Here is a 26,114-nt window from a genome sequence, read left to right on the forward strand (position 1 = left end):
ATAACAAGCGTAATTTTGAAGTTTTCGATAAAGATAATAATCATCCTAGTATTTTTTATTTCTGACAATTTGGGAATATTGCGATCGGATAAAAATTGCATAAGTTATTTGAAAGAATACTTTTGTATGGGTATAAACGCCTACTTACTACAGGTCTTATTTGCTTTGGCTGACAATCTGGTATATTTGGACCTCTATGGTATATTGCTAATGGACGTAGTACTATATTAATATACCAAATATCGCATTTGCTACATTTTATAGATTTGGTATATTTTAAGAAAAATATCACACTGTTTTGATTTTTTCACATGGGTAGCGGGTATCTCGCAGTCGAGCATTCTCGACTGTAGCTTTCTTACTCTATAAAATGCAACTTTTATCGAAGTCGTCGTGTGAAATACCAAATTCAAAGTGCAACATACTTGAGTCACCTACAAAATAAGCCATATTTCATTTGAGATTGAGATTTGAGGCTACAGTATAGAACAAAGGCTTATCAATGGCAAAGTGACAAAAGTCGTGCTGGATTATCGCTAAAATTCAGTTTAGCTTTTCTTTCATTTTTTGTTGTATTTGTAATCTCTGTAGAACTTGACCCCCAAAAATGATTGAAGGCATTTTGAGTTTGTTTCTTTTTCGTCTTTAATGTAAGGTGTCAACGAGGGATGGGGGGCGGGGAGTAGGAATATTTAAGGATTATTATAGGGATGTTGTGCCGGCTTGCTGTTGTGATTAACTTTAACAATTAAAACTAAGAATTTTCATTATCTTCCTCGAACGTAGTCGCTCTCTCTCTCTCTTTCTTTCTTTCTGTATCGCTTTCGCTCTCACTCGCTTTCTTTCACACACATGCCGAAAACGCAAATGCTGATTTTTTTTTTGTATATACACATATAACAATAACCCCACTTATAAGTTAAGATAGCAAATAGTTAGGATTACAAGAAAAAAAAAACTGAAACAGAAAATTGATCTAAAACAAAAGTATCGTATATGTGGATAGCAATGACAATGGAGCATTGAAAGTGTGTTTGTGTGTGTGTGTGTGGGGGGGGGGGAGGGGGGTCAGAAGATAACTCTACATATAAAGTAAAATATATAGTTGGATGGTTTTTTTGTTTTGGTTTTTTCGCTGGGATTGATCATCGTCAATTGGGCATGCCGACGCCCTGTTGAAAGCCGAGCGTCTCCTGTTGCTTCTTCACCTCGTCCTGCATCTCGAGCGCCAACTTCTTGTACTTCTCCGCCTCCTTCTCGTTCTTCTCGATGCCATCGCCACGAGCATACATCTGACTGAGATTGGCACACGCGTACATGTTGCGCAACTCGCACGCTTTGTACGCAAATTGAAATGCCTTCTTCATGTCCTTCAGCACAATGTAATCGGTGTCCTTGACCCCAGCCGCTTTACCCCCCGCCGCCGCTGCTGTTGTCGTTGTGCTTGTTGCTGTCGCTGCATCCTCCGGTTTCTTTTGCACACCCGAAATGTGCATGCCCGACAAATAGAAGCAAGCGGTGGCATTGTTCATGTCACAGCTCTTGGTCAGAAATTGCAGGCCCTATGCAAAGTGCATTTAATATGAATATATAATGAATCAATTATATGGTAATTGAAATGCATTCATACTATACTTACCTTGGGCACATCACGATCGATCTCTTTAGGCATGGAGCGTGAGACGAGCAACAGACCCGAGTGCAAACAAGCATCCGAATCGTTCAGATTACAACCCTTCTCATAGTATTGATAGGCGACACGCGGTTCGCCTTTGCTGCCCGATTTGCCCTTGCCCAGAAAGCTATAGTTGCCATATTTGTAACACGACTTGGCATAGCCATAATCATCACATGTCGATTTGTACACCTTCGATGCCTTCTCGAAGTCCTTCTTGATGCCCTCCAGATAATCGCCCAGCAGATGGCAGACTGCAAAGACATAGGTAAAGAGGTAATTAGTTTTCTTTCGATTAAGGAGTGCATAAACAAATTTTGAAATAACAAAATTGGTAGTTCTAGGTATTTACCCAGACATAACTGGAAGCTATAGTTTTATTATTCTCACATTTTATAGGTCAAGTTTTGATTGTCGTCGAGTTTATATTGGCGGACAGACATTGGTATCAGATCTTATCAAGAAAACACCTTATATATTTTTTCAGTTACCACTAAATTATAATACCCTTCTATGCGTTGCTATAACCGGGTATCACAATTGTTATTCAAACGTTTGCAATACGATTTACGCACAGTACGATTTTTGGCAGCAGTCAATTGATTATGTTATTGTTTTGTAATTGCTCTACACACAGAAACCTAGGTTAGAGCACACACACACACACACACACACATATACGCATACGCAATGTTGTTTTTGTTGTTGTTGGTGCTGCAATCGCACAGCAGGCCGCCTGTTGTTGTTGCTACATTTACCTTCCGGTTTCTTTTCCGAGTAACAACCGAAGCGATATTCAACGCCCAATTTCTCAACGTATTCCTTAACATCAGATTCCTTTTTTAAGTCGTACGCCATCGTGTTTGATTTATTATTTGTGAATAAAAAATAACAATTGGAAGTGTCGTAGCCTCTTCTAGCTGCTGCTGTTGTTGTTGTTGTTGTTATCGTTGCGGCTGTCTGTCGTTCTTCTTTTTGCTGCTGCTGCGACTGCGGCTGTTTTTTCTACATTGACAAGCAGTGCTGGAAAACACTGCTAGACGATTGCCGGTCGCTGACTATCGCTTGTCCACTATTAATAGGCTTGCAAAACTGTTCAATTTATTAAAATTAGAAAATATTTGTAAGCAATAATAATATATTTTGCCTATGCCTCTTTTTTAAGTGCACATATTCATTGACATTCTACGGAATTTGCATGCAAATGAAATGTTATACTTTGGTATATTTCCTTGTGCCTTTGGTATATTACTGCGGCCACACTCTTGACTGATAAGTTGGCGCCAGAATTGTATCAAATATTTGAATTCAAATATTATGAATATGCCATAGTTGCTATTAAGCTTGTTTTTCTTTGATTAGACCCAATTGTACAGTGCATTATAAGTGTTTGAATACATATCGTGACCAGATAATTAATTAATGTGTAATGATTTTGCAGCTACTGTCGTTAAACCAAGAGATCATTGGATGCCTTCAGAAAGCTCTAGAACAAATTCAGCTCAAGGATGAGCACTATTGGACTAATAATATCAATAGTTTGCTTCTTCAAGAAAATTAAAATTAGGAGAATACATTTTCAATAACGTTGTATTTGACAACAAACTAAAACTCATGGAGCAACTATATACAACAAGTAAGAAGGTTCAATCGAGGGTGCTCGAATGTCAAAAACTCGCTAGCCATTGCCCTTTTTATAAATAAGTTCCTAGTTAAATTGACAGAATATAAGGGAGAGAAAACAGACGGATATATGGACAGACGGGCACTATGGATAGCAAGTATTATAAGCAAGCAATCGTCCTTAGCTAATTTTTATTTCTGTAGTCAAAGAGCTTGGGTATCACATCGCCGCACTTGGCTGAGATCTTAATGTTCGCCAAATGATCCGCACGCGTTTCGCCAATGTTGACAATCGCCACCGGCAACTTCAGATCCTTTGTCTGCAGAACAATGCGATAGCCTGAGAAGACAAGCAGACTGGAGCCCAGCACCAGCAACCCGTCGCTATTATAAACCATGCCAGCAATGTCGTCCAGGCGCTGACGCGGCACACTGTCGCCAAAGAAGACAATTTCAGGCTTAAGATCGCCACCACAACTCGGACAACTGGGTATGATAAAGTTCTCAATATAATCGGCGGGTATTTCCACATCACCATCGGGTCGTATCATGTCAGGGGCATCTTTAAACGCCGGATTCAATGAAGTGAGTATGCTCTGGAACTCATGGCGATCGATCCGATAATCGCATTTCAAACACTTGACCACGTAACCGCTGCCATGCAATTCCGTCACTTGTTTGCTGCCCGCTTTCGTATGCAAACGATCCACGTTCTGTGTGACCACGGTTTGGATGCGTGTCTCACGTTCAAAGCGTGCCAGCGCATGATGTGTGGCATTTGGTTGGGTGCTGGAGAAATTTGGCCAGCCAACAAAGTTGCGAGCCCAATAACGTTTGCGTACATTATTCGATTTAACGAAATCAATATGCTGTATGGGTTTGTGATTGGTACGCGCATAGAGACCAACGCCCTCTGAACGATAGTCGGGTATGCCTACAACATTTAAATTACGTTAGTAACTGTTTGAAGACAATGTTTGGGCGAGACATCACCTGATTCTGTGGATATGCCCGCGCCTGTGAGAACCAAAATATTTGGTTTGGACAGCAGAAAGTCTTCGAGACGCTTTATGTCATTCTCTAGAGCCGGTTTGTGTTGTGGCACATATTGTTGTAACTTTGTAACGCTGCGGCAACGCAGCACGCCACCCAAACGCATTGTATAATTGTTGCAAACAAAAAAAAAAAACTTAATGTTTATATATTGCCAAACAGCTGTTCCGCTTTTTGGCACAATGTTTTGCAGCACTAAAAATAGTAGCGCATCGATAATATATCGCACAAGCAACCTTTGCCACAAACGCTGGGCAGCGTGACCATTAAAAAAAATACCATAATTGCTTATACCGGCCTAAAAATAATAATTCGCGTGTGCACCTTGTTTTTAAAGAAAAGAAAAGGAGAACAGTACGAATTTTAAATACCTATTCAAATCAAAATAAAAAAATAAATGATAGAGACTTCACGCATATCAGAAACCCTTGGCGGCCAATTGCAGCAGCGGTATATTTGGTGACGCAAATTAGTGTATTTTGAGCGACAAAGTGCAGCCACGCTGTCTCTTATAGCAGCGGCCGCAGTGGTGAAAATTTGAGAATAGCAACATTTTCATCGAAATTTGTTAAATTGACTGTGCATGAAGAAAGAAGTTTGCATTAAGCGTCACGCTAGTTAATTAATACGTATGTGAAAGTGTTGAATAGGCGCACGCTTCTGTTTAGTTTTAGCGACGCAAAACACACACAAAAAAGATATTCAACTGGCTGGCTGCTCACAAATAAATATCGTACACGATTCACATTCACTCTCATACAATATTACCGTGTGCGTGCCTTCGCGTGTGTGTGTGTGTGTGTGTGCGGACGGGCGAGCGTGTGTGTAAGTGTGTGTGCGTGTGTCGGCTTTAATTTGCACGCACGCCAACAACAAATACACACACAAATACAGTACATATTAGTTTAGGAAAAGTAAAAAAAAAAGAAGCGCAGGAAAACAGCAACAAAAATGTCATATCCACCGCGTGCGCCGATGCCGCCATATATGAATGCATCGATACCATCGATTCCACCGCCGCATGTAAGTATCGCAAAATAGTACTTGGCCAATTAATTTACTATATTCATTTTTGTTGTTGTAGCTAATGCCGCCGATGGGAAATCCTCCGCCACGCAGTTACCGCAACTCGGCAACGATCAGTTCACAGCCCACAGTGTATCATCGACCACCAGAGCCGCAGCCACAATTCCGTGGTCCCATCATCACCGTCTTTGTGGGCAACATTAGCGAACGCGTTCCCGAATCGCTGCTCAAACGCATTCTGGCCACCTGCGGTGTGGTGATCAACTGGAAGCGTGTCTCCACCTTTGGATTCTGTGAATTCGAGTAAAACGCACAAAACTAAACCCCCAATTGCCATAATTTTCTAATTTGTTTCTGTGATTTTACAGTGGTCCAATTGCTGCGATGCGCGCTGTGCGTCTGCTCAGCGAGCTGGAGATTGATGGCAAAACGCTGCTGGCCAAGGTGGATGCCAAGAACAAAGTCTTGATTGAGGACTACAAGGAGAAGGAGTGCAAGAATGGCGAAGGAGGTGGCGGAGGAGGAGGCGGTGGTCATGGGAATACTTTGGATGAAAAGACTGAAGACGAGTATGCGACAAGTCAAATGCACGAATTGCTCGAGGAGCATAAGCATGAGTTCGATGGCTTCGATGGCAGCAATCGTGGTGATTTATATGGTGCCAGCGGTGGCAATAGTCGCAATAAGAAAGCGCGACGTGGCGAGGATGATTTGAAGATCAAATCGTTAAATGACAATGCCCTGGAGGAGGAGAAACGTAATTTGATTAGCAGCGAAATTGGTAAATTTCGCATGCGTGCCGAGGCCGATGAGCATCGCAAGGAGCTCGAGAAGGAGAAGGAAAAGGAGAAGCAGCTGGCCAGCAAGGAGAAGGAAAAGGAGCGTGAGCGTGATCGCGAGCGTAAGAAGCAACGCGACAGCGAACGCAAAACCAGCAGCAGTAGTGCCAGCGGAGCACCAGCAGGAAGTGCAAGCAAAAATGCAGCCAATACCTCGAACAGCAGCGAAGTCGACGAGGTGCTGGAGATTAGCGACAAGGAGCCCGGAAGCAGCAGCAGCAATAAGGAGCAATCGGCGAGCACAACAAGTCGCAGTCGCAAAGAGTCCGCGGTGGTCACCATCGATGCGTCGCCGCCACGCCACAAGGAGCACAACAACAAGGATCGCAGCAGCAGCAATGCCACCGCCTCAGCCGCTGCCGGCGGCAGCAGCAGCAGCAATAACAACAAAGGCAGCAGCGGCGACAATACCAGCACAACAAAGGCCAACGACAGTGGGCGACGTCGACGCTCCAAATCACGGACCAAGGATCGTGAGCGTGATCGCGAGCGAGAGCGTGAGATGCGCGAGTTGCGTGAACGCGAAATGCGAGAGCTGCGCGACAAGGAGCGCGAAAGGGAACGCGAACGGGAGCGTGAGCGTGAAAGGGAACGTGAACGCGAGCAACGGGATCGTGAACGGGATCGCGAACGTGAGCGTGAACGCATGGAGATGCGGGATCGCGATCGAGATCGTGAACGGGAGCGGGAGCGAGAGCGTGACGAGAAGGCCAACAAACCGGTGCGTGATGCGCGTCGCGAAAAGGAAATGGAGGAGGAGCTGAGGGAGCGCAAGAAGGCCGAGAAGAAGGCGCGGGAGAAAGAGTCCGCCTACCAGGAGCGTCTTAGCAACTGGGAGATACGAGAGATGCGCAAGGCCAAGGAGAACGACAAGGTAAATTGGCAACTACACTATTATATATTTTATAAGATTCGTTATCTTCTTTGACCTACTTTAGCCTAACGAATAACTGAATCGTAAGAGGTTTGTTTTATTAAAATTTATATAGAAGACTTGATGCTAATATTTAAGAATATAAAAACTTTATAAAAATAACCAACTTTTTGCTATTTCAGCATCGTCTGAAGGAGCTGATGCGTCAGGAGGAACGTGAGAAGGATGCGAAGCGTCTTAAGGAGTTCGTCGAGGATTACGATGACGAACGTGACGATGCGCTTTATTATCGCGGCCGTGAGCTGCAACAGCGTCTGGCGGAGCGTGTGCGTGAAGCGGACGCCGATTCCAAGGATCGCGAGAAGGAAGCAGACGAACTGTCCGAGTTGAAGAACAAAATCTTTAGTGGCGACTACGAGAATCCCTCGCAGGAGTTTGAGAAAGCGCGTCGCGAAATCGAGAAGCTCTACGAACCCAAGATACTGATCAATGTGAATCAGGAGGCGGCGCAGCGACGCAGCGAACAGGATGCACAGTTGGATGCGTTGCAACAGGAGAGACGCAAGGGCAGCAGCGATGCGTTATATGACAGTGTTGTGGAGATGACGGGAGTGCACAGCAAGGTGCCGCCATCGGAGGATTCCATATCGACCATTGATGATCATGCCTCGATGGCGGACACGGCATCCAATGCCAGTTACTCGCATCTCAAAAACAGCAGCAGCAACAACAACATTAGCAACAACAACAATCAGTCGGGCGGCGATAGTGTGAGTCGACAGAACAGCGAATCACGCGATTCCTTGTCCAACATTCACACGCCCACCATGAACAATGCTCTCGATAATCTGGATCATGGTGGCGGCGCAGGAGATAGAGGAACCAGTGCTGCTGCTGCCGCCTCTGCTTCTGCAACGCCGCCTATAAGCATGCCCCTCATCTCGCTCACGTTGGGCAACAATCTCAAGAAAAAGAAGATCGAGGCAACGGGAGTGTTTGTCAACGACGATGACAACGATGAGAACATCAATCCCAAGAAGCGCAAACTGGTGCCATTAGGTAAGCATAATGAAACAAATCAAAACAAAACCAAAAACAATGTAAACACTTGTTGGATCTGTAATACTAGAAAGAGCAGGACAGCATGAGTCGCAAGCTGGCAACAAGTAGTAGACGCACTCTCTTGTCCCGCTTTCTCTAGTTGGTTTAAAGTGTCTAGCTTACAGCAAGGATGGGTGGTAGCACTATAAAGAGCGAGACAACAATAGTGTGCTTGTGGTTGTGCTGCCCGCCCAACTTGCAAGCTTTCATCAGGATGGCAAGCTCTGTGCGCCTGCGTACTAAACAAAATATACCAGGCAAAAAATACCGAATACAATTGCAATATGAAATTAATACTCGTTTTTTTTTTTTTTTTTGGTTTGCAGACTATGATGACAACATTGGGAACAGCTCAACAACAGCGACGGCTAGTGCAACGCAGACGGCCGCGGAGCGTCAAAGTTCTGCTGTATCAGCGGCGACTGCGGCTGCCGCTGCCGTCAGCCAAAAGATAGCCAATGCCAGCGGTGGGGCGAGTGTTGGCTCCACATCATCGGGCAGCGGTGGTAATGGTGGTGGCAGCAGTGGCAAGGGGAGCGGTAGTGGTGGCGGCGGCAAACACGGTGGCAACGCTGGCAGCAATAGTAACAGCAACAACAGCGGCAGCAAACAGCACGGTAAGAATGATGCAGCTGCATCTGCGGGAAGCGCAGATGCTGCGGCGACAAACACCAAAAAGGATGAGAATGGTGCAAAGGTGCATGATGAAAAACGCCGCCATATAAAAAGCATTATTGACAGGATACCCACACAAAAGGAGGAGCTATTTAATTATAAGCTTGACCGCAACGAGATTGACAGCGGTCTAATGGAACGCAAAATACGTCCATGGATCAATAAGAAAATCATCGAATATATCGGTGAGCCCGAGCCAACATTGGTCGACTTTATCTGCTCCAAAGTCTTGGCCGGCAGTCCACCCCAAAGCATACTCGACGATGTCCAAATGGTATGTCCACACAACTACTCGTATACAATTTAAATTTATAACGATTAATTAATTATCGATAACTTATTGTCATCACGAACAGGTGCTGGATGAGGAGGCTGAGGTGTTTGTGGTGAAAATGTGGCGCCTGCTGATTTACGAACTGGATGCCAAGAAGAGTGGCATCGCCGGCAAGTAGTAGAAATGGCATAAGTGGCCACACTGACGACGCGACCAGTGACCGACCAAGCAGCCAATAAAATTTATGGCAGACAAGCCCGTTGCTCTACATTTAAGTTACATCTGTAATGCCTAGACACTATTAAAAAAAAAAAAAAAAACAAAAAAAATCAAAATGATCAAAAACAAAAAAGAAATCACTATACGATTATTATAACAAGTGTGTACATAAGAAATTGTGTCCCCTCTAACCTCACCCCTCAACAAACAAAAAGAATCACCTTGTATTTTTAGCGATAACGATAATTGCAAAAACAGCAAACAACATTCATCGATACTTGTAAATACACTCACACACAAACATTCAGCACCAATCACGCGAAAACAAAAACAAAACTGCTCCTGAAATTGTTCTTTTTCCGTACTCTGTTCTTTGCGGCTATAACAAAAAAGAAAGTGTAATAAGTTTTGTATCTCATCTAATTTTTTTTTTGTATGAAATTTGAAACGCAAAGAGATCATGACTTGAAAACAGTAATGTCTTCATATAAATAAATAAATCAAATGAAAAACAACATTTTGAGAAAATCAAACTGGACTCGTGCTCTCTCTTTTGTACAAACGCACTCATACATACATATACATAGGAAGGAGGCGGACCACAACAGTGCGCTTTCTTTCGCACTCGTGCATGTAAACAATGATGATCGTTGGATGTTATGGAGTAAATTATATTTACAATTAAGGTACGTAAAACATCATTTGTTTGTTGTTTGTGTTGCTTACCACAAAAAGCGATACCAAGGCGGGATTATTGAAGTAGTAGACGATTTGACTTTATGCTAATGATATTTTTGAAACGCTTTTTTTTGGTTGTTTAAATAAATACACTCTAGAAATTTGACAAAAGATTGGTTATCCAAATGAGGCCATCATCGATCAACAGTAACACGTCGATCCGGCAGCATCAACATCCTGTGTGTTATCAATAGTCATGCCATTCGATGCACCGGTGCCGGAGCCAAAATATTCTGATGACACAATCTGTAAGTGCAATTACACACAATTAACGATTACGGTTAACAACTATATAGTACTGCGACTTGTTGACTTGCCTTTTCCACAATATCTCTGAATGCATCGCTCACAAACTGATCACATTTCGCTGATGTCTCAATGAATAGCGCTCGATGCTTGCGTGCAAATTTGCGTCCCTCCTCGCGATCCACAACACGATCCTTGTCAATCTTATTGCCCACCACAATTATGGCAATGTTGGGATTATCACTGAAGCTATCCACCTCCGCAAGCCATGCCTCCAATTTCACAAGCGAATCGCGATCTGTGATATCGTAAACGAGAATTGCGCCCAGAGCTTTCCGATAGAAACTGGGCGTTAGACTGCGAAATCTTTCAGCGCCAGCTGTGTCCCAAAGTGCGACTTTGTAATCAATGCCATCTACATTCATCACCGCCGATTTAAAGTCCATGCCAATTGTGACGTCATGGTTCTCATCGAATTTGTTTTCCACAAAGCGACGTACCAGGCTATAAACAATAAGATTTGAATGAAATACGCAATACGCATGCTATGACACACAATATTACTAAGCCAATCTCTATTTAGGTATTTGTTTACATATATATAGTACACGTATATGTGTGTGGGAGCGTGTATTTACATATAACTGCGTATGTATGTATATGCGAAATACGCAATTTGGAATAAGCTAGTTATTAATAAACTTGCCTGGATTTACCAACGCCACTTTCGCCGATTATTAGCAGTTTGATAGCTCTGTCAGCCATTCTTAATTTACTTGAGTGTAATTATTTATTCTATATTTATTTATTTGCTGCTTGCCTTCATTTACAATAGTAAATATAAAAATAGAGCTTTCTTAAAGCTGTTTTATTTGGCTGCGTGTGACCACATGCAAATTTTCTATAAAATATGTCTTAATACCAATGTAAAGATAACTGACACTTGGCTGCACTTCATTTAACATTTTAGTATATTTCCGAACGCGTATGAAAAGGCGCGTTTCTTTAAAAAGCTTTCTATTTTAGGGGTTTTTTTTTTAAATCTAGATATTATCTGACGCATTTTTTTCTCGCCATTCGGGTTTTCTCTTCCCCACTAATCAAATTGATGTTCAATAATAATTATCATCTAAAAAATTAAAAAAGAAATGTATATACTGTTTTCACTCGCACTGCCCCTTAACATGAATCTCACCAGTGTTAGACAACAGTAGTGCTGTAAAGTGTTGCAACTGTCAAAAATCGGCGTTTGTTTTCAATTCGCAGCCCTAGCTCGATTGTGCGGCCCTAGTTCTTTCTTTTTTGACGTGACCAGCGAGAAAAATGGTTGGTGCCGAGTTTCTATGAATTTTAATTTTACGAAATAACACACATCCGCATAGAAAATAACAAAGAAATATGTGAAACATTCAACAAAATATGCATTTAACGTGTGTGATTTATTATTTTTTGTGTGTGCGCATTCTTAATATAATGGAAACTAATTGCATTTTTTTTTTCATGTTATTCCTCTACAACGAAACATAGGTGAAGGTTAAGTGCTCCGAATTGAGAACCAAGGACAAGCGCGAGCTCACCAAGCAATTGGATGAGCTCAAGAATGAGCTGCTTAACTTGCGTGTGGCTAAAGTCACCGGTGGAGCACCATCCAAGCTCTCCAAGATGTAAGTCACAAGTCAAGTCGAAACAACATCAAACAACAACACTAATAATATTTGTTATTTGTTCACTTTGCAGCCGCGTTGTGCGCAAAGCTATCGCTCGCGTCTTCATTGTGATGCACCAGAAGCAGAAGGAGAATCTGCGCAAGGTGTTCAAGAACAAGAAGTACAAGCCTTTGGATCTGCGCAAAAAGAAGACCCGCGCCATGCGCAAGGCTCTGTCGCCCCGCGACGCCAACCGCAAGACGCTGAAGGAAATCCGCAAGCGTTCCATCTTCCCACAACGCAAATTCGCCGTCAAGGCATAAATATGAAGGCGAAACAATATACAAATTGTTAACCAACTACATCATATATAGTGTGCGCTAAGAAAATTCTCCTGAAAAAGAAAGAAAAAAGGAATAAGAAAATAAAACCATTTTTTTTTAAATGTGAAATCTCTGTGTTTGTGTTACAACGCGCGTGTGTGTATGTGTGTGAGCTATAAATGATGCCCAAGCAAACGAAGTGTCCAATAAGATTTGCAGTGTCCCAATTGGTAGCATCATGGAATTTGTCATGCGAAGGCCCGAGCGCAAAATAGTCTTGCGTGCACGTGCACATTGATGCTTGGCTTATGCTGGCTATGAAATGAATTTTATTTTATTTCTGTTCTGTTGGGATCCATGTAGGCCATAGATCATTTGTTATTTGCAGCACACATTCAGGGATTCTGGTGTCAATATACAGAATTTGCTCACGAACAACTAAACATCCAATTCAATTTTTTGTTTGTACCATTAATTTAGTTTAAAGGGATTTAGCAAAAATAAAGGGAAAGATATGGCTGTTAATGTGCACTCGACGAATGTTTCATCGGAGAATTTTTCGCGCCATGAGATGCTAAGCTGGGTGAATAAGCAATTGAAGTCCGAGTTTCGCAAGATCGAGGAGCTTTGCACTGGTGAGAGAGGAGTTGTCCTTCAATTGTGTTACATTTTGATTTAGTTTATGATTTGTGTTTCGTCTTTTAGGAGCCGCTTATTGTCAGATGATGGATATGATGTTTCCCAATTCGGTGGCCATCAAACGCGTTAAGTTTCGTTGCAATCAGGAGCATGAATTTGTGCATAACTTTAAGATTTTGCAAGCGAGCTTCCAAAAGAAGATTGTCAAAAAGGAGATACCAGTCGAGCGTCTCATCAAGAGTCGCTTCCAGGACAATTTTGAGTTCTTGCAATGGTTCCGCAAGTTCTTCAATGCCAACTACAATGGCAGGGCGTACAATGCACTCGCCGCCCGCGATGGCGTCCCCATGGGATTCGGCCCGAGTACCATCAAGCAGTCGATAGTGCTGCCAACTTCGATTTATGGCAGCGGCGGTCGCTCGCGTACTTTTGATGTGGACCAATCGATAAGTCGCATCAGCAGCCAATTGAACGATTCGCGTGTAACCGATACAGAAGTGCAGGACATGAAGGCGTATTTGGCAAAGATTGAAGAGGAGCGCAGCATCTACAATGCCAAGTTTCGTGATGTGCGAATGATTTGCGAGGAGCATTTGAATGACGGCGATAATCCGTTGCTTCAAAAAATCCTTGACATACTCGATGAATAAGTGTGCACTATAGAATATCGATAGCTTTCCAATCGATGATAAAACAAAAGACACAAGGAGACAAGTAGAAAACACACGGACATACACACACACACACATATGAGCATCCATACATAAAAGCATAAAGCTAACATCAGCAAACAAAAACAAAGGTACATTAAAAATAAATTGTTAACAATTTACAAATTACAAATAAAAATGCCGCTGACAACCGATTGTCAATTAAGGTCGCGTCATCGAAATATATATATTTTTTATTTACAGAGTTGCCACCATCCTCGCTATTACCCTTTTATACCCTTGCTCCCTCTCGTCGCAACTGGGTGAAGTAGCGAACACCAAAAAGAAAACAGACCGCAGTTTAATGAGGCCTTGGCGAGGGTTGCCAATAAACTTTCTCTTCAGGTTTGCTCATAGGTTTAGGTTCAGATATATGTGGATGACCCTAAGAGGGGTGGAGTATGGACCCCAGTGGAGGAACATCCTGGGTGACACGTCACACGCCACGAAAATCGGAGTCAGGATAACGCTGAACATACATAGAGGAGATGCTCCAGTATTTCCTTAACTGCGGACTCGTTATATTACCTGCACTGATCACTATTCGTGATTAAGTTCCGAGCACTAGCCTGACGTACTTTGCTAAGTTGATAACTCGTTAAAGCGCAACAATTTAATAGTAATGCAACTTTAAAAACACATGTCTTTCACACTAACATCAATCCCATTCCACCAAGGCAATAGTAGACATTCAGTCCCTTGCCGTCGCCCACAAATCCGATCTTGTTGCTGCGCCTATTGAAGGCCACATCCCACAGATTCGTGTTATTACTCGACAGAAATGACAGCGTGTTCTTGGTGTTGCGAGTGTCCCACAACTTGATGGAGCCATCGCAGGCACCACTTGCAATAAGTCGACCATCCGGCGAGGTGTCCACCGACATCACAGACGAATCGTGTCCCTTCAGATCGTGGAACATCGTCCCACTGGGCAAATCAATGAGCTTTACGGTCTTGTCATCGCAGGCGGCCAAAGCACGTTTCATATTCGGTTGAAAGACCAATTTACGTAGAGGATGCTTAAAATTGCGACGCCGCAATGTCTGACCAGTGGCACCATCGATCAACGAGAATCTACCGGCATAATCGGTGGCACCCAACAAACGTTCATCTCCGCTGATGGCCAAACCAAGGATATTCTCACAACGTTCCGTGTCGTAGCTGTGCAACAATTTCCCCTTCGCGGTGTCATACTTAAAGATACGTCCATTGCCGGAACCAGCGTAGACAGCCTCATTGCTCTCAGCCCCAAAAGCCGTGGACCAGAAATTGCTGACCACACGGTGACTGACACTGGGCAAACGTACGCCAGTGTTGATATCCATCAACATTAGATTGCCATCCACAGCGATGGCAGCAATGCAACTGCTGTCCGGACTGACGGCCACACAATGAACACCCATGCCAGGCAAGGGCAAAGTGTATTCATAGGGGAACACATGATCCTCTGTGGCCGATAAATGCACAATTCTCATTTGCGGTTCGATGCCGCCGATAATAACGAATTCTTGGGCTTTTTGCCTGCCAGTCGACGGGGATCTTTCGCCTTTAAGTAGACCCCAGGCGCAACACCAGAATTTCTGATTATTGCTTGTATCGCTTAAGTTTTCGTTTATTTCCATATTATTTTCCTTGTCATTGAATAACTAACTCTCTCTCTCCTGCTGTATTTATTGATTGAGTATGTGTTTGCCTTTAAGACAAGTTTGCTTAGGCCTGCCTAGATCCCCAAAAGTAAAGTTTACTAACCACCCAAAATGTACGAAAAGTAAACAAATCGTTTCTAAATTGTCCAACCTTTTTCATGGCAAACTAGATTTTTCTGGATATCTAAAAGAAATACGTTAAAAAATAATATCGACTATTTTCGATAATTAATTAAATAATATGATACAAAAACAATGTATCGATTATCGATTATTTTTTTAAATAAAAATATTTCAAATAATACGTTACAAAACGATACGTTTTTTAATGGTTTATTATGGGTTGTTTTTCCTGATACTATATCCTAGAAAATTCGTAACACCAATTTGTATGCTCAGCTACGTCATACCTATCGAGTGGCATTCATCGATTTTAAGATTTTAACGGAAATATTTCGCAACAATTTTTTACAAAAATTGGCCAAAATTTCGAAAATCCGCCGTAACTCGGTCATTTGAAGGACGAATGGCATGTCCTTTGGCACAATGATAGCTTTTTCGGACACAAACCGCATGGCATACTTAAAAGGACGAATATCCTTCAATCAGTCAAGTTACAAGGACATTTTTGTAAACAGAAAATAGCTTATATCTCATCCATATCCTGTCGGATCCTTGCATGGGCTATGTCAAATGAAGCAGCTTGATGAACACTATTATCCTGCCAAAGGACTTCCGAATCGTCCTAGTAGTTGTCGAGATATCCTTCGTTATGTGGTTTTCGCACATTTTCCACTGCAAATTTTGAGCAGTTGGATTCGTCGATGATCCCACGATTTTTTGATGCCAATTGTTAGAGTTGGCTCTCTGGGATTCTTGCAGTACGAGTCCTTTTAAATTGGATCAGGATATGGCCAAGATATAGCTCATTTTCGAAAAAGGACATTCGCTTTTTACCCACAGATTTTTCAAATCTTTAAGGATCTCGCCGGGACATACCTCTTCTTAAAACAGGGCTTCTGGCACAATCGAGTGGCATTCAAGGATATCGCTAAGGAGGTGAGATATCCAAGAGAGTTCGAGTTAATAAAAACCAACTAAAAACGACGAATATCCTGTGAGCAAAACTGTTTCATGGACATTCTCGTATACATACAAAAAATGAAAATATATCTCGGCTATATCCTGTTTGATTCTTTCAAGTTTTTTCTTGAAGTACACTTCAAAAAGGACATTCCATCGTTATAAATACATGGTTTATATCGTCACAATATAATATTCTCTATATTTTTGTTGTCGTTTTCTTCTGTGCTCTCGAATATAATATAATAAATTTATATATAGTATGTATGTAGATTTGTATAAATTAGGGGAAAAAAAATACATATGATTAATAAGTAGATTAATTGGTGTGTGTATTGCAAACTCGTCGTCGAATACAAAAGACTCATCATACTGAATATGTTTGGCACATTTGGTTGATACTATTCTTTTGAACAGCGTGAAACAATGGCGTGCTGCGAATAACGCCCGATAATTCCTTTGAGTTTTTGCTTTGGTGATAGTTTCTACTTGGCATCGGCGACAGCGGTTCTCCCCAGAACTTGAGCAATGCGAATATCTTAAAGTACGCCACCCTAAAATAATGAAAGAGAAAACATTTGATTAATTATGTTATATAGGATTGTAGAAGTAAAAAGTCAAGGCTGCAAAACTTGAGTCTCAAATATAATTAAATTTACAACTCAAGATTCAAGTTTTGCAGTCCTGCTAAAAAGGTTCAAGTGGCCTGCCTCACCTGTAATTGCGATTGCTGGCTGCATAGATAATCGGATTGATGACACTGGACGCCCAGGCCATCACAGAGGCAATGATATGCAGCCAAGGATAATTGGTTTTGCGCTCATCGTCCACCACATTGGCCAGCATCAGCGGCAGGAAGCAGATGAGAAAGCACAAAAATATGGTGACCATCATCACAGTGAGGCGATTATCCTCTCTCGCCTTCCTTGTACTCGTTGTCGTCACATACGAGCCCGATGCTGATGCATTCTTTGCACCGCCGGCAGCGCCAATTTGGAAATTATCATGACTGCGTATCTTCTTCTTCTGATGCAGCACAGTTATGTAGATGCAGGAGTATGAAATGATGATGACCAAACATGGCAGCAGAAAACCAATGAGGAATAGTGTTTTCTTAATCGATTTGCCATCCTTTTTGAGTATTGTGCAGGAGAAGGTTGCCTCGTCCAGTCCCATTTCGCCCCAAATGCCCAAAATTGGAGGTAGCTGAAAGCATTCAAATTCAAGGATTAATGCACAGTTTCTAATTTGTTGATCGATAGTAAGTAGTGATGCACAATCGATAGTTTCGATATATTACAAATAACTTCTATTTGTTGCCCATTAAAATCTCTTTTTGATTTGCATACCATCAACTTTGAGTATAAACAAAAGCAACTGAAGATCAACTACAACTATCAAACATCGATAGTACAAACAACATATCGATAACTTTGCATCACTAATCACTAAACGAAAGACCATCTTACCAGTAGCAGGAAGGAAACGGCCCAAACGAACAACAGCTGCAGCGTCGTGTACTTGGGCCTGTAGATCTGTGAGTATCTGCTGTGACAAGCGATGAGTATGTACCTGAGTAAAGATTTGATTAGTTGTGTAATCGAATTAATCATTTTAAATGTACTCTGCTACCTATTGAGTGTAATGCCCACCATACTGAGCAGCGAGACGGCGACATTGCCATAGAAGATCACTGGAAATATCTTGCACAAAGTGCTGCCGAAAGTCCAGCTCTAAATAATAGAATGGCATTATTAAAATACAAAAATCATTCAAAATATATTAGTGTTCTACCTCCTGAAAGAATCGAACGGCTGTCAATGGCAGGCTGAAGGAGCAGAAGAGCAGATCCGATATACTGAGCGAGATGACAAACGCTGTCGTCGCATGTTCGCGTATCGTTGGACTTTTGAGCAGCGCCAGAAGCGTAATTAGATTTCCTGCAATCATGTCCAAATGTTGTATTATAGTAGGGGATTTATATGTTATGTGGATCGAGGGGCATTAGTCGAGAGATACTTACCGAATACGCCGATGGTCACAAAGACACAGGCACAAATGGCAGCGAAAAGCGTTGCGGAATGCGGGTATATAGACTGTGTGGGAACGTCCATGCTGCAAAAGCAATTCAATACAGATTATAAATTAGTGTATTTGTATAAAAATATTTTCATTTCTATGGACGATTTTATTTTAATAAGCTTAAATCATTTCAAAAGTGTGTGGCTAATTTAAATAAATAATTTTTTTTCATTTATATAAAGCAATTTAAAAAAGATCTATATTCAACACTAATTATAATGCATTAATGATCCTATTATATTAATAGATTAGTATATTATCTCGTTATAAAATAACGATTTTATTTCAATAAGATTAAATTACGTCAAAAGTGTGTGAGTAATTTATATTTATACTTTTTTAAACGGGAAATATATAAAACAATAATCCCATTTTAGATCTTTATTCAACACCAAATTAGAATACTTTAATGATCCTATTATATTTATAAATTAGTTTTCAATAAATTAGAATTTTATCACGATTTTAAGATTAAATAATTCGAAAAATGTGTGAGTAATTTATATTTATACTTTATTTATTTGATATAAAGCAATTCATTTAAAGACGGGAAAAATACATATGATTCAAAGTCGCATTTTAGATCTTTAATCAACATACATTATAATGAATTAATGATCATATTATATTTCGAATGAAAATTACATAATTATAATGAATTAATGATCAATTTATATTTAGAATTCCATAATATAATGTATTAATGATCATCTCGAATGAAAATAAAAATTTCATAATTATAATCATATCATATTTGGAATGATCACGTTTAAATAGAAACTTCATTTATTCAATATCAATAGATTATAAATTAGTGTTCAATAAATTATAATACTATCACCATTTGACATTTTGGAATAAGAAACTTAATTGATAATGGCCATTAATTGTGCACTTTTATCCGTTATATTTCCGTTCTTAGCAACTCTGCACATCTAAAACCAACAATTTTCATCGCTTCTAAATTTTCTATATGTTATTTCTTACATATTAGTATAAACGACTTGAAGATTGCGAGCTGAATAACTCTCATATCGTTTAAGTTGACCTTGAATTGCATTTGTTCTAGTTTAATCAGAATTCTTTTATAGAATGTGCATTGCTTAGCTTCGAATCATGCTTAATACAACATTATTTCATTTAGTCAACCATTCCACAGATTGTAATTTCTAAGAAAAAAATATCGAATCATTTATACATGGCGATCTTGGGATTCAGAAATTTTCCAAACTTTAAATTGGCCGTGAAAAAAACCATTAATAATTCTCGTAAACCGTTATGAAAATTCCCGATTTAATTATAAATTTCTTAAATTAATTTTGATCAATTTACATTTTGAGTTCGAAACAAGTTTATTGAATTTTTCTTAACTTCCGTTCTTCCACAATCACTTACGACACAATTTTTACTTTCGTTATGCAAAGTAATCGGTTTTATGTCGAAATTCGAAATTAGTAATCCTGGAACCGGAAATTTCTTCCTTTGTTTACAGTTGTGTCATTGCGTTTTTCCCCCGAATTTGTTCTTAAATTGTGTGTTATCATTGTGTGCCATTTCGTATTTCGTATTTCGTGCTATCAGCAGATGTTTTTCAATGCATTTTCTTTCACTCTCTTCGTATACAATTTTATGGTCAATTCGAAAAACAGGCGAAGATAAGCGGGGAAAAAGGTCAGCGCTGACTTAAGGGACGTGATCAACCCACCTTATAGACGCGAGATAGAGATTGTGACTACAACTTGATTTAAGACGAAGCGAATCCAATCGATAAGTTCAGTCAGTAGTACTCGTAAATTTTCTTTTTGTCTTTTTTTTTTTTTTGTTCTTTTATGTTTCTAATACATGTTGAGTGATGGAGCTTGGAACCGAACTTTGCGACGCGCCGCTCAATATCGAAATGTTGCAACCACAAAAAAATATCATCGCAGAGCAATGAAAAATTTCAATTAAGCTCTGTTTGTTTTTTCGTTGCGTTGCGTTGCGTTTGAGTTGAGTTCAGTTCAGTTTCGGTTTCAGTTTTATGTTCAGTTTTATACCCTAACCAAGTTCGAGGGCTGCACTCGACTATTGGAACTCGACTGATAGCGTAGCTACGAAGCTGAAATTTGGCATAGTTGATTCTTACTAAGAAATATGGTTGTATATGTTGATTCAAAATTAATTATAAAATATTATTATTGATTCTCAAAATGAATTTATCGTATTTCTGCATCAAAAAATAATTATTATAGTTCTACTATATTGTCAAACTTGTGAAAAACAAAGTTCAAATATTCCCAAAATATTCCTATTAATTATTATAATAAATCGGATTACAATTTTGTACCTTAGAATATAATACCAAGTTGCAAATGATAATTCAATTTAAGAATATTACAATTGAAAATAAAAACATTAATTGTATTACTTAATAATAATAAACAAAATGCATTTATTTGAGTGTCACTTTAACATTCCATTTTCTCTGTTAGAGTATTTAAAGTTCGGCGTGTCAAATGCACTCGCTCCTCTTACATTTTAATTCTTGCTGCTTTTTTTTCAGTTTCAGTTGCTGTTACTTCTTGTTGTTGTTGTTGTTGTTGTTGTTGCTGTTGTATGTGACAGTTTCATTCTCTGCGTTTTATCCACGCAGATAACAACAACAACAACAACAAGAACAAGAGCAAGAAGAAGAGAGCTGGCAGGTCGCAGAGCAACGTGAAATGTTTTGCATACACACAATTTCATTTATTTAATGCTTTTTGCTTTTTATTTGTATTTGGATCGGTTAAATTGAAAAGCGCCTTGTTACGCATTTAACGCCGTTTCCGGTGACTCTGCAACAACAAATGGGTTCTTGCAACAGCCCCCGCACCACACACACACACACACACACATACACACGCACACTCACAGACACTTATGCACTCCCCTCCTGCGCAACAGTTTTCCGTATGAGTTTTTAGGCTCTGTTTGGTTTCGGGGTAAAACGCGGCCCGCTTTCATGCATGATCAACATGTGTGTGTGTGTGTGTTTGTGCTCTTCTTCTGATTCTGCTTCTTCTTCAACTACTTCTTGTAGCTCTTCTATCTTTGCTTTGCTGCTTTGCTGCTTTCGGCATTGGGGAGGGAATGACACAAAAATTAAATGAAATCTGAATATGCATGTCTCACTCTTTCCCCTCCCCTCCACTACCCTCCCCCAATCTAGCTCTCCTTCTCTCTCACACTGTTTCTCATACCTCCCCCTCCCCCTCCCCTCTTCTCTTCTCTTCAGTCGTGTAACTAATGGGGGGGACCACAGTGATATTAGAGATAAGCAGTCTCATTTATGCTTGGATACAAATACATACTTATGCTTGTGTGTGTGTGTGTGTGTGTGTGTGTGTGTGTGTATCGCCATAAAGCAGAACATTCCCTTTTCAACAGAGGGTCAGGATTGTGAGCATATATCGCACTGACTTTAAATGCTTCCCATAAAGTCTTTTTGGGGTGCTCAATCAAACGAGGGGAACTTAATAAGAAACCGAAACTGCGTTCAATCTTCAATAGAACAAATAAAAAACAAATTCGAAAATGACTCAAATTTTAACAACTTTCGTTTTAATGAATTTTGTTAAATAATAATTGAAATGGAGCTTTCCCAATCTTCAACAGAATGCGCTAAACATCTGACAATTAGCAACAAATTTAATTAATTTTTAATTTAATTACCTTCTGATCATTTTTTTTTACATGTAGTAGAAATCCGTAAATTTCATATAGCTTTATAAAAATTCCATTCAAATCGAAATTTGCAATCAGAAGTTTAATACTGTGTGCCTTTGAATTGTTCGAGCTACCCTCGCCTATTGATGATATTGTGTCTGAAAATACACATTTCACATACGTTTAATGTTTACACGCTGTTGTCGTTGTCTTATCTGCAATATCTTTATTCAATTGAGAGTCTTGAATTTGAATTCGACTTGAGCAATCAATAAATACACAAAAGTCGCTGAGCTTAAAAAAAGCCTCGCCTCGCCTCGCCTCGACTCAAGTTATGTCAAGGGAAAATGCAACTTTCGTGGCATCAGCATTATCATTTTCTTTGCTTTTCACATATTTTGTGTCAAGTTAAAAATGAAAGAAACTCACGACTAGCAGATTCTCATTAACAGTAAAACATGCAGTTCTTTTTGCACTGCTTGCCGGTGCGTGCAAAAAAAACCAAACTCTACCACTGCTTGCAAGAAGTGCATACGCAATGCAATTACATTTTGGGCAGCTGCAATTAATTGACTTGTATATAAATCAATGAAAATATGCTAGACCTTAACATACCCGGCTTTGTTAGGCAGACCTTAACAGTGCCAACTGCGCGTGCTGACTAATCGAAAAATCGAAAATGCTTAATTAGCACATTCGCTCGATCGAGCTGATTGGCGATTAGCGCGGTAATAATAACTATTAGCATTATAATATTATTTTCTTTTATAATTTCTTAATGTGTATGCATAACTCGACCGGAACAACTAAACACAGCGCGCCCAGCGTTGGGGTTTTTTCTTACACATCATGAATGAGTCGAGCTTTTGCATTGCATTCGTGCGTCGTCGTAAGACAAAAGCTGTTTCCGTGTATGGGCAGATGAATCATCAGCTGTGCTGCTGCTGCCGTTTGGTCAAAGCCAGCGTCAGACTTCAGGTCAAAACAAACACAAACACAAACAAAAAAAAAAAAAGAAACGAAAAGATGATGCATACTCTTATAGCTGATAGCTATAAAACTTCACTGCAAGAACAATGCAGTCAATGCAGACGACAAAAACAAAAGTAAATAAGCAAAAAAAAAAACTATATATTTGAAAAGGAAACGAAAATGCGAGGAGAGGCAACAAAACTAAGGCGAAGCGAAGATGAATGTGTGTAAATTCGTTTTGGATGTTGGAGTATATCTGTATGTGAATGTGTGCATGATAAAAGTCGCTTACGCATGTGTGTGTGGGACAATTTCTGCATGCGTGTGTGTGTGTGTGTTGTATTAGCTGCTGCTGCTGCTGTGGCGGCTGCTGCTGACGGAATGAGTGAGAGAGACAGAGAGGGGAGGGTGGAAAACGTCAATCGGACAATCGAATTGAATGCAGCAGGCAAACAGCCGTTTGTTCTTTATCATACAAACAACAACAACTGTATGCGCAATGTTTCAAATTATATTTTGAAGCCACATATGCACACACACCAACAAACATAAGCCCCACACTCATACTCTCAACACACACACACGCACACATTGATGTTACATTGTATTATTATTATTAACCAACTGGTTTCATTTGTTGCTTACCCGTTTTTTGATCAACTGCAGACGGTGAAGATAGTACAATTTGGGACTTCTAGATGGCGCCACTAAACTAAACACTATGGAATTGCGTGAAGTGTAATTGTAATTGCATTTTGATATGCTTCACGTTTTACTTTTGTTTGCACTTCTTCACATACACGGCTTAAACTAACACGCAAACATACACACACGCACGCACGCACACACTAAATTGTTTAAATGTTATTCGAAATTGGTAGCAAACTTGTCGTACGCAGGCGGACTAGACATTGTGTCGTAGTTGTTGTTGTTGAAGACTCGATTCGGCTGTGGAGATCAATGTTACGTCGTGTTTGCGCTAATAACAAAAACAAATAACGTTTGTCAACAACAAAAACATGAGCGAAATTTTAAAATTAAGTTAGTCAATTGCATGGCAGAAAGATTGGGAAAATACACGTCCGAATCTGGCGGCGAAACAACAACAAATGATCATTAATTTCAGAAGAAGTAAGAGGCGGAGAAGCATCGATAGCACTATCGATGCATCGATTTGTATACGATTTTGTAATCATCGATTTTTGTATGACAAAATTGATATGGTATTTGCAGCCACCTAATAAACATGAATTTATTATTGAATAAATTACTTATCTATATAAACACCTAAAGAACATCATTTCTAAAAGATGTAAATATAATATTTAATCGAAATGGACCTATGACTTGACATTGGCTCAATGTTAATGTTAATGTTAATGTTGAGCCCCTGCTGTTCCCAAATGACACTGTTAACCCTATAAGAACGATCAAGGGTGACCATATCCGCGTAAGCGCAGCTGCTCGTAGGCGTTTACAGTGCCATTTTGAGTAAGGTGTGAAATTTATTGTAACGGCTGGAAATTGTCTCGAAATAGAGCTTATGGTCACACCGCAAAATAGTCGTTAAGAAAAACCGCTTTTTAAAAAATCACTACAATGAAATGTGCAAAAATGAAATAATTAACCGATGTTAGAAAGGTTTTAAGAGCAGCAATGGATCAATTTTACTCCCCCTATATTAAAAACATAACTTAGCTTAACAATTTAATTATACACACGCCTATGCACTCGTTAAAAGAAATAGACCATTAACAACCAGCATGACGGAAAAGGAAATTTGAAGCTTGCACGAACTGAACTTGAAACTTCTTTACGACTTGTTAATGGCCGTCGATTTGCATAAGGCTTTATTATATTGTTATAGATTGTCTGGCAAGTGAAAAAAGTAAAAAGCACAAATTACAAATGTTATCCATTATTCAAATCAGCCGCACACTACAATTGAAACCTGTTGTTGGTTATCCTCCACATCCTGTGGACGTAACAAGTTTTCTCGTCTCTGACACCAAATGCGCGAGATAAATGTGGTGCAAAAGAGCGGGACAGATATGGGGGAGTGAGAAAAGAGATCAATTACTTTAAAGTCTGCGCCACTTTTGATTTCAAAAATCAAATGCGGTTAAGCAACAAGGAAAATGAAACGTAGCTGTTGCTTCACTTTTCTTTTCCTTTTCTATGTTGTTAGGCTGCCTCACAATAAATGAAATATTTTAATAACTCAGCTTTTATATTTTTATTACCATTATTATTGTTATACGTCGGTTGTCAGGAAATATGTAAAATTAACCCTGGCTGTTGCACACATACTATGTTAATTAACACTTGTGTGCGTGAGTGTGTGTTTATAGGACAGTGTGCATGTGCATATGCATGTGTATGTGTGTGTTTATTCAAACACGTTTCGTCTAATCGCACCAATTAAAAGTTGATGAAACTAGTTGCTTGGTAGCTGGTGATCCGTTTACTACAGCCGAGTTGAATAAACAGGCAAAGGCATCCGCATCCCAGCTCAGTCAATATGTGAGCATTATTTATGCGACCAGCAAGAAACGAAAAGTGAAACCCGGAATCCTATTTAACGACCTACTACACTTTGCTATGAACTGCTTGCTTGCACTACTGCACTGCACTCATTGACGATACACACACACATACACATACTGCTTGGTCATACACGCACACATAGCTAACGACATAAGTAGCTAATTAGTTAATTTACCGGATTATTGAGTGCACAGTTAGCTAATCCAGACTGCATACCTTATGTTGCAAATCTGATAACAACATTGCTAAAATCAACACACACACGCCCGTCTATTTTCGCACTCACTTAGTAATTACTTTCAATTTTTATGCATTTGTTTACGAGCTCAACTCTCGCTTAACATTTTCCACTTTGCTGTCCATTATTTATAATAATATCAATTTTGATGTTGTCATGCACCCACAAATCGCCACGGTCCACTGCGGGATACTTGGT

General features: G+C 40.1%; 7 protein-coding genes and 1 long non-coding RNA gene across 12 annotated transcripts in view; 4 read left to right on the top strand and 4 right to left on the bottom strand.

Annotated features, from left to right (window-relative positions):
* The window catches only part of LOC117569201 (uncharacterized), a 43,563-nt gene extending 40,339 nt beyond the window's left edge, over window positions 1-3,224 (top strand). For both annotated transcript variants that reach the window (XR_004572242.2, XR_007955684.1), the window contains exon 4: window positions 3,117-3,224. This is a non-coding gene — a long non-coding RNA (uncharacterized LOC117569201). The remainder of the gene's footprint in view (window positions 1-3,116) is intronic.
* LOC117568954 (cytochrome c oxidase assembly factor 7 homolog) lies at window positions 617-2,674 on the bottom strand. The gene is made up of 3 exons (XM_034249910.2): window positions 2,434-2,674; window positions 1,640-1,929; window positions 617-1,562 (listed from the first exon to the last, which is right to left on the bottom strand). The coding sequence occupies exons 1-3, from the start codon at window positions 2,531-2,533 to the stop codon at window positions 1,152-1,154; spliced, it is 801 nt and encodes a 266-aa protein (XP_034105801.1). The 5' UTR covers window positions 2,534-2,674; the 3' UTR covers window positions 617-1,151.
* A 234-nt stretch (window positions 3,225-3,458) lies between the features above and the next one.
* On the bottom strand, window positions 3,459-4,540 carry LOC117568930 (NAD-dependent protein deacylase Sirt4). The gene is made up of 2 exons (XM_034249850.2): window positions 4,292-4,540; window positions 3,459-4,232 (listed from the first exon to the last, which is right to left on the bottom strand). The coding sequence occupies exons 1-2, from the start codon at window positions 4,455-4,457 to the stop codon at window positions 3,484-3,486; spliced, it is 915 nt and encodes a 304-aa protein (XP_034105741.2). The 5' UTR covers window positions 4,458-4,540; the 3' UTR covers window positions 3,459-3,483.
* Window positions 4,541-4,857: 317 nt separating this feature from the next.
* On the top strand, window positions 4,858-9,696 carry LOC117569171 (RNA-binding protein 25). Of its 2 annotated transcripts, none has more exons than XM_052008611.1 (6): window positions 4,858-5,374; window positions 5,436-5,680; window positions 5,746-7,090; window positions 7,273-8,149; window positions 8,518-8,808; window positions 8,933-9,131. In XM_052008611.1, the coding sequence occupies exons 1-6, from the start codon at window positions 5,303-5,305 to the stop codon at window positions 8,998-9,000; spliced, it is 2,898 nt and encodes a 965-aa protein (XP_051864571.1). In that variant the 5' UTR covers window positions 4,858-5,302; the 3' UTR covers window positions 9,001-9,131. The 2 variants fall into 2 exon arrangements, with proteins under 2 accessions (XP_051864571.1, XP_051864570.1); XM_052008610.1 differs by adding an exon at window positions 9,223-9,696 and having other exon boundaries at window positions 4,859-5,374; window positions 8,518-9,140.
* A 433-nt stretch (window positions 9,697-10,129) lies between these two features.
* LOC117569103 (ras-related protein Rab-18) lies at window positions 10,130-11,230 on the bottom strand. The gene is made up of 3 exons (XM_034250124.2): window positions 11,050-11,230; window positions 10,415-10,847; window positions 10,130-10,343 (listed from the first exon to the last, which is right to left on the bottom strand). The coding sequence occupies exons 1-3, from the start codon at window positions 11,106-11,108 to the stop codon at window positions 10,239-10,241; spliced, it is 597 nt and encodes a 198-aa protein (XP_034106015.1). The 5' UTR covers window positions 11,109-11,230; the 3' UTR covers window positions 10,130-10,238.
* A 309-nt stretch (window positions 11,231-11,539) lies between these two features.
* On the top strand, window positions 11,540-12,441 carry LOC117569142 (60S ribosomal protein L35). Its single transcript, XM_034250176.2, has 3 exons — window positions 11,540-11,669; window positions 11,871-12,007; window positions 12,081-12,441. Exons 1-3 carry the CDS (start codon window positions 11,667-11,669, stop codon window positions 12,310-12,312), a joined length of 372 nt encoding a protein of 123 aa, XP_034106067.1. The 5' UTR covers window positions 11,540-11,666; the 3' UTR covers window positions 12,313-12,441.
* Window positions 12,442-12,539: 98 nt separating this feature from the next.
* Window positions 12,540-13,830, top strand: LOC117569093 (microtubule-associated protein RP/EB family member 1-like). Its single transcript, XM_034250113.2, has 2 exons — window positions 12,540-12,947; window positions 13,018-13,830. Exons 1-2 carry the CDS (start codon window positions 12,827-12,829, stop codon window positions 13,599-13,601), a joined length of 705 nt encoding a protein of 234 aa, XP_034106004.1. The 5' UTR covers window positions 12,540-12,826; the 3' UTR covers window positions 13,602-13,830.
* Window positions 13,831-16,558: 2,728 nt separating this feature from the next.
* Window positions 16,559-24,239, bottom strand: LOC117568881 (protein trapped in endoderm-1). 3 transcript variants are annotated; one of them, XM_034249784.2, is made up of 7 exons: window positions 22,166-22,191; window positions 18,414-18,505; window positions 18,185-18,330; window positions 18,023-18,123; window positions 17,860-17,962; window positions 17,106-17,596; window positions 16,559-16,944 (listed from the first exon to the last, which is right to left on the bottom strand). In XM_034249784.2, exons 1-7 carry the CDS (start codon window positions 22,174-22,176, stop codon window positions 16,758-16,760), a joined length of 1,131 nt encoding a protein of 376 aa, XP_034105675.1. In that variant the 5' UTR covers window positions 22,177-22,191; the 3' UTR covers window positions 16,559-16,757. The 3 variants fall into 3 exon arrangements, with proteins under 3 accessions (XP_034105675.1, XP_034105691.1, XP_034105683.1); XM_034249800.2 differs by lacking the exon at window positions 22,166-22,191 and adding an exon at window positions 20,178-20,196; XM_034249792.2 differs by lacking the exon at window positions 22,166-22,191 and adding an exon at window positions 23,777-24,239 and having other exon boundaries at window positions 16,560-16,944.
* Between the last annotated feature and the right edge of the window lie 1,875 nt (window positions 24,240-26,114).

Source organism: Drosophila albomicans, chromosome X (assembly GCF_009650485.2).
Source record: "Drosophila albomicans strain 15112-1751.03 chromosome X, ASM965048v2, whole genome shotgun sequence".
NCBI lineage: Eukaryota > Metazoa > Arthropoda > Insecta > Diptera > Drosophilidae > Drosophila > Drosophila albomicans.